The sequence below is a fragment of the Eubalaena glacialis genome, chromosome 9 (genome assembly GCF_028564815.1).
Source record: "Eubalaena glacialis isolate mEubGla1 chromosome 9, mEubGla1.1.hap2.+ XY, whole genome shotgun sequence".
In the NCBI taxonomy this organism is placed as follows: Eukaryota; Metazoa; Chordata; class Mammalia; order Artiodactyla; family Balaenidae; genus Eubalaena; species Eubalaena glacialis.
The window spans coordinates 72,480,474-72,487,608 of NC_083724.1; the positions used below are offsets into that span (position 1 = coordinate 72,480,474).

Here is a 7,135-nt window from a genome sequence, read left to right on the forward strand (position 1 = left end):
TTTAAGAATTATTTTCACTTTTTTGAATAAAAACCAATATCACTTGCCATAATTGGAAGATAACTTTGAAAGTCAAATAAAAATAGAAAAATAGTGTTAAATTCCAGGTAAACAGTGTTACTTGCTGAGGTTCTTTTAATTTTTTTTTGTTAAAAAGCATAATTGATAAGGCTTAACAAATTATAATGTCATATTTACACCAAGCTGAGCATTTTCCTTTATGTAATCAGGTCTTTAAAAATAATAGAAAAAAGGAATTGTTTTCTCACTAGGTAATTCACTGTACTTTAATGATCCATATAGCACTGAAAACTCATTACTCATACATTGGATGTGAGTTCCACAGTAAGGGAATAACTGGATTTTAGGTAAGTGTGGCTTGAGCAAAGATATAGAGGTGTGAGAAACTTTGGGTGTTACAGAATCTGCAGAGGTTAGGAATTCCTAGAGTGGCAGTTCTAAACCTTGGTTGTATATAATCTTCACTTGGAGAGTTTAAAAGACTCCCAGCCAAAAGAATCAGTTTACTTGGTTTGAAGTATTTATATTTTTTAAAAGTTCCCTAGGTAGTTCCAATGCTTAGGAAGGGTGGGAAACTTCTATGATAGAATGTCAGGATGCCCATATGGGAGGATGGTGATGGTGGTGTTGGTGTGAAGTGGGCAGGTAGGAGAAAGCCCAGATTGATTAGCAGTGTCTGCCCTGGACGTCAAATAGGTGGAATGGTAAAAATGTCATTATTACTTGCCATCTTAGTGCTAAAATATCAATTGCCTGTCAAGGCAGTTGAATATTATCTTGAAAAACTGATAGAGCCCTGACTCTTCTTTTCATTAAGGAACAGACACTCATGAATTTTCTGCCTCAAATGGTCTTTTGGTTTAAAAGCAATATGATCTTTTCTTACAATTAAAGGCATTAAATGCATATTTCAAGAGTGCATTTAATGATAGCATGTTTAAAGAACGGTCTACATGACATTCCCCAATACTGTACAACAGAAACGTGAAGTATTTTTGAAATAGTTTTAACACAGTTGCTATGTATAAATAGTTCTAGATAAGAAATTCATAAAGACTTCTTTGGGTAGTAACATTTCAAAATATAACGATATATAGAATCCAAATTTGCATCTCTAAATAAACATAATGCATGAGAAGATTCTGAATGTGAATCAGGTCCCTTAAATACTTATCCACTGTTTCGACGCAGCCCTAAGACCCGTTTAAAATAAGGCACCTTTCAGGTGTGGGTAATATTTGCAGCTTGTTAAGCTGTGCTTTCTCATTAATATTGGCCATGCTACCATCCTAAAGACTTCATCTGCGAAAAGGAAAGAAAAGGAGAACTCCATGTCCAAATCTTCAAACTTTCGTAAGAGGAGCGAGGAACTGGGGAAAGAACTTCAAATCTTGCTTTATTTAAGAAGGGTAGTAAGAGGCATGGGGGGAGGGAGTGAAGGTTATCTTACAAAAAATATACATTGAGGAATACATGGGGAAGCAGGTGGGAGAAAGGGGCGTGTGTGTGTGTGTGTGTGTGTGTGTGTGTGTGTGAGTGTGAAGGGACAGTTTCTTTTGTCTCCCACCGCCCCTCCTCCCAGACGGTCAGGTCCCCACTCTCCGCCCCTGGCCCTCCCTCCCCGGCTTTCAGCCCGCGCGGAGCACCGGGCATTACTTTAGCGCCCCAGGACTCTAAGAGGCTCAGTGGCATCTGCGCCTCTTAGAGCTTCCAGCTGTGGGGATCGGTTGTCCCCAGTTCTTCACGGGAATTGTGCCAGACTCTGTCGGTGTGTGGGTGGGAAGCAGCGGGACCAAGGCTGGTCCTCTCGGCCCTCGCATCCCAGAAGGGTTAGCTGTGGACAGCGCACTCTTCTGTGGCGAGCCCTCACCAGACACTTCTCGGAAATGGAGCAGTCACAGTGTGGCAGTAGAGACCGAACCGGCAGCGGCCCACCCCACCTGGCCCCGGGGCTGGTGGCAGCGGCCCCTCCGCCCCCGTCTCCAGCGTTACCGGTACCCCCGGGGATACCTGTTCCTCCAACTTTCCTGCGCCCGTCCAGCCTCTTTCTGCGGGCAGCTGCAGCCGCCACCGCGGGAAGCGGAGGCTGCCCGCCGCCTGCCGGAGTGGAAAGGGGGGTGGGCGCCGTGGCCGGCTACCCACGGACACCCAAGTGCGCCCGTTGTCGCAACCACGGAGTCGTGTCAGCCCTCAAGGGCCACAAGCGCTTCTGCCGCTGGCGGGACTGCGCGTGTGCCAAGTGCACCCTTATCGCTGAGCGGCAGCGCGTCATGGCCGCACAGGTGGCGCTGCGCAGGCAGCAGGCCCAGGAGGAGAGCGAAGCCCGGGCGCTGCAGAGGCTTCTGTACCCTGGACCCTCAGGGCCCGGGGGTCGATCATCCGGAGGAGGCAGTAGCAGAACGGAGAATCCCCAGACCACAGCAGGCGGCCCTGCGACGGTGAGTGCACTGGGACTGAGTGCCTCGAGACAGGCTAGTGGTCTGGCGACTCCTGCTTTCGAGATTTTCCAGCCAGATTATACAGAGGAAAAACAAGGTGAGTAGATCTTACATTTGCTCTTTGCAAAAGAAAAATGGTTGTTTTGAAGAAAAAAATCTTTGAAATAAGCAGCTGTGGCATGGAGGAGGGCAAGAAAAGTTGTTTAAAAGAAGCATTTAAGTTCTGGGAAACTGCTCTGCAATATGAATGTTAGTAAGGGTGTTAGAGACCTGACACATTCACTTCAGAAGGGCTTTCTGTTCTCTTAGGACCTAAAGCTTAGGTGATAAGATAAAGAAATGAAAAAGTCAAGTGCAAGTGATAAGTTGAGGAACTCATTCTAGGAATGGAGTTTGTGCCCAAGTTGCTGTGACTTTCTCTGTGAGAGTAGAGAGCGGGCATTGAGTGAAAAGCTTAATGAGAGGAGCTACGTTTTGAGCTTGCTCTGTACTATTTTCAGTTGTAAAACCAGAGTTCATCTGATCTTGCATGGAAAACTCACTTATGGTTGGGAGTACAGTTCTTTACCTTTGGGACAAACCAAGTAGAAGTGGGGAAGAGACTGAAATCTACCAAAGCATTTTTACTCCCTTCCCTTAAAATTTTTAAGCATTCTATCCCTTTTCTTCAACTGCTTTTCAGCCTCCAAAAGTGTAGAAAACTCTAACATTTGTAGTTGCACCTCTTCTCATAGGAAAGAAATTTAGATTTTCTAAAATCAGGTTTGTAAAAACATTGGTATGAATTTCAAAGTCCAAGAATTTCTTATCCTTGGGGATCTATCTTAGCGATTTCTTATCCAAGAAGTTTTTTTTTTCTCTTATTTATTGACTGCAAATTGTCTTCACCCTCTGTGTTAGGTAAAAAAGATTTTCTTTTTGATTAGGGTTATCCCAACTTAACTTTTCATGCTAATGTAAATCTCACTGTATTTTAGTGAATTTCTTAGTCCTAGAAGTAGGTCACTTTGGTATTTTTGTATAAATCTGAGACTGGTTATATCATATGAAATTATAAGATAATGATATAGTAAGTTATTAATTAGAACACTTCCTTGAATTGTGAAAATTGCAACTCTTAACAGATCACAGCATGTACTTTTGTGCTTTTGAAAAGAGTCTCTCTCTACTTAAATAAGGCATATATGATTTTGTTTTCACCTGTGTCACCTTTTTGTCCATGTTCTAGTTTATGTCAGTGGACAAAATGGGCTTTAAACATTTCTCATGAAAAATGAAAGAGGGCTGAAGAACGAAGCTGTTAAGCAAAACTGCTATAAAAAGAAGTAAAAATTAAAATTCTGCAAACTAAATTGACAGTGAGATTTGACTGACAGCTCTCTGCTAGGCATTGATTTATTTATGTGATTTTTTGGGGGTGGGTGCTGTTTTATGGGGTCAATTATTTTATTTTATTGTTTGCCTCAGTTGACCTTCTTTTTTGAAAAGCTGTTTCTAAACTAACTGCCTCCTCTTATACAATATCCATGAACTGTAGTAGTCTATTTATTCACTAGACCAAGACTAACAGTGATGGCAGAGGTGAATAAGATTTTCCTACACAAAAGAACATTATATTCGAAAGAAGGAAAACTATGTGTGTCCCAAAACTACCGTACAAGACATAGCATACAATGATAAAAGTAAAGTAAGACCAGCTGTAGGAGTTGAGGGAACAGAGGTGATGTAAATGATATCACAGTATTTTAAAGATAGCCTATTTTCTAGATAGTCTTATGCAATCTGTATTCCATTACATTATATTGTATTCCATAAATACAATGTAATAACAAAAATTATTTTATGCATAAATTACTGTAGAGGTGAAATTTTGATACCTTACATGTTCAGGGGGTCATATGTGGTGAATCATATATAAATAAAATGGAATGGCAGACCAAGGCTAATCTGTCTTTACTTCGTTAGATAGGTTTTATTGTTTTATTTAAGGTGAAAATACTAGAGTCTTTGTGATTTTGCAGGAGCAGCACCTTTTGTCATATGTTTGATGTAATGACAGCATTTTAACCCTCAAAGTGTTAAATTGTACACACTTTAATTTTAAAATAAAGTGTAGATATTTGTTTAGAATGTAGGACCGCTCCTTGAGAAAACAGTATTGCAAATCATGTTTGCAAATCACTGCTTTAGGCAATGTATGTTTTGTTACATTCATAAACATTGTACAAAAAGAAAGTTTGACAGTAAAACTCTGAGTACCCCATTGACATTTTACTCTTTCTAATGGAAATAGAGATAAAATATATCTATAGGAAATGTAAACCAAAATAAAAGTTATTTGTTATTATTTTCCTGGCATTAGCCTTGCAAAAGGTTTTTAAAGATAGTATTGTTTTATTAATATTCATATACTCAACATGTTGAGGTAGAAAATAAGGTTTTAGTGTAAAAACATTTTTGGAAAATTGCCCTTAATATTGGAAGGGAGTTGTGATTTAAAGTATACGACCAAAATTTTTTTTACAAGACACTTTGAAAATATACACAGATTGCAATAGTGAAAATAGTGCAGTTAATAATTTTATTTTAGAAACAATTTGATTGTAAACTCTTTTATTGGTATTTCCTAGAGATTTAAAAAGAAAGTCCATATTTCACAGAGGATTATGAAAAAATACCAACTTTGTACTGTCTCTCACATAAAATGAAACGTGCAAGCTCTGGTATGATTTTAGATTGGTACAGCAGTTGTCATTATTGGTTTAGATTTGAAATGAAATCAACAATTTTGTTATTTTCTCACATTATTCAGGTAACTTAATTGGAACCTGAAATGTGAGCATTAAAAAAATAGTTGTTGAAATTTAGCATTAGTGACTAAATAGAATATTCATTTTCGTACTAAGATTGTTCCTTCTTCTGATTTCTTATCTAAACAATTGTTCTATTTAGTTCTTTTTGCATAGTGTCATTGTGGGAAAAAAACCCTCCCGCGGATAACAACAAAACTTGGGTAACATTTAGGAAAATCTTCAATCACCAAATGGGCAAATAGTGTGAAATATTGGTGTTAAGTTAACAGTTTGGGGGTAACAATAGACTTTCATCTTCTGATTCCTAAATAACTACAGCATTTGTATATTATATAATTTTGTGATCCTAAAATGACATAATAAATAGCATTTTCCCACTGTTCCAACACCTGCCTTTCCAAATGATCTTTTATAATTCTTGTTCATTAAAATCTCTTACAGTGATTAATAAGTATTATTGATATACTATGAGTAAACAAGTTATCTTATCCAGCATTAATTTTGAGTGGGCAGTACTGTGTTCTCGGAAGTTTTCCCTTTATTTCATTCCTTTTTTTCCTCTTCCCCAGGACAAAAAGAGAGTAAATGTGACTCATGCCAGAGTGGACAAGAAGAACTGGTGTCTAAATCCCATCAGTTTACCCCGAGATCATCTCCTAAGTCTAATGATGTCACTGGAAAACAAAACATCAGGTCATCTATTTCAGAAAACCCAAACAAGGATGATAGCGTTCAGTCTCCTCATCCTGGGGAGCAGTCAGGAGGTGAAGAGAGTCCCAGGTCCCTGTCATCCTCTGATTTGGAATCAGGAAATGAAAGTGAGTGGGCCAAAGACTTCACTGATACCACAGTCAGCCTTCCCACTGTGTCCTCTAGACCAAGAGACCCTCTTGATATCCTTACCAAGATTTTCCCAAGTTACAGACGCAGCCGTCTAGAAGGCATTCTGCAGTTCTGCAAAGGGGATGTTGTCCAAGCCATTGAACAGGTCCTAAATGGGAAAGAACACAAAGCAGACACCAGGGACCTAGCAAGCTCAGGAGCATTGGAAAATACAGCTTTTCAGAGAGCTTCGAATTTAAGTTTAGCTGGAATTGGTTTTGGAACTCTAGGAAATAAATCAGCTTTCTCTCCCCTTCACAGTACTTCTGCTTCTTATGGAGGTGATTCAAGTCTCTACAGCTTAAATCCTAGACTAGGTATCAGTCCATTACGGCTGGCATATTCCTCTCCAGGAAGAGGGCTGTCTGGTTTCATGTCTCCCTACCTAACTCCTGGGTTGGCACCAGCATTGCCTTTTCGGCCAGCTTTGGATTATGCCTTTTCAGGGATGATTAGGGATTCTTCTTACCTTCCCATCAAAGATTCAGCAACTGGTGGCAGACTGTATTCAAGGCCAAATCAGAACAACTTGTAATGCATCTGCCTACCTCCCATTTTGGAATATTTCTAGAAGCATGCAATATAACCCTCACACCCAGACATACCCACATCTGTTAATGTGTTCACTATGTATGGGAGTGGATTACCGGGCTTTAAAAATGCTATATATATATTTTTTATGAGCAGTATAATAGATTTGAGATCTAAAGACTCTTCTTTAGCATTTATTAAGTGAAAGAAACATTTAAACATTCTTTGTGCCTTGAATAAAGCCATTTCAGGGAATATGTTTACTGTAATGAATTTTTTCCCTAAGATATCAGTTATAAAATTCTTATTTTAAAACTATACTTGTTTTTATTTCATTGAACAAATGGAGTTTATAATTATAACATGCATTATAAAGCAGTCCAGCGTTATATAAAATGAAGCAGAAGGAATAATTGAAAAACTGAGGTAATTCTAAATAATTATTATTTT

At 38.9% G+C, this 7,135-nt stretch overlaps 1 protein-coding gene across 1 annotated transcript; it reads left to right on the forward strand.

The window, feature by feature from the left end:
- Nucleotides 1-1,907: 1,907 nt before the first annotated feature.
- Nucleotides 1,908-6,689, forward strand: DMRTA1 (DMRT like family A1). Its single transcript, XM_061199123.1, has 2 exons — nucleotides 1,908-2,556; nucleotides 5,842-6,689. The coding sequence occupies exons 1-2, from the start codon at nucleotides 1,908-1,910 to the stop codon at nucleotides 6,687-6,689; spliced, it is 1,497 nt and encodes a 498-aa protein (XP_061055106.1).
- The last annotated feature ends 446 nt before the right edge of the window (nucleotides 6,690-7,135 follow it).

What these genes read in the sequence shown, in the direction of transcription:
- DMRTA1 (XM_061199123.1), top strand. Translation starts at nt 1,908, where the DNA reads ATGGAGCAGTCACAGTGTGGCAGTAGAGACCGAACCGGCAGCGGCCCA. An exon ending in TTATACAGAGGAAAAACAAG is followed by an intron (nt 2,557 to 5,841) that starts GTGAGTAGATCT and finishes CCTCTTCCCCAG; the next exon opens with GACAAAAAGAGAGTAAATGT.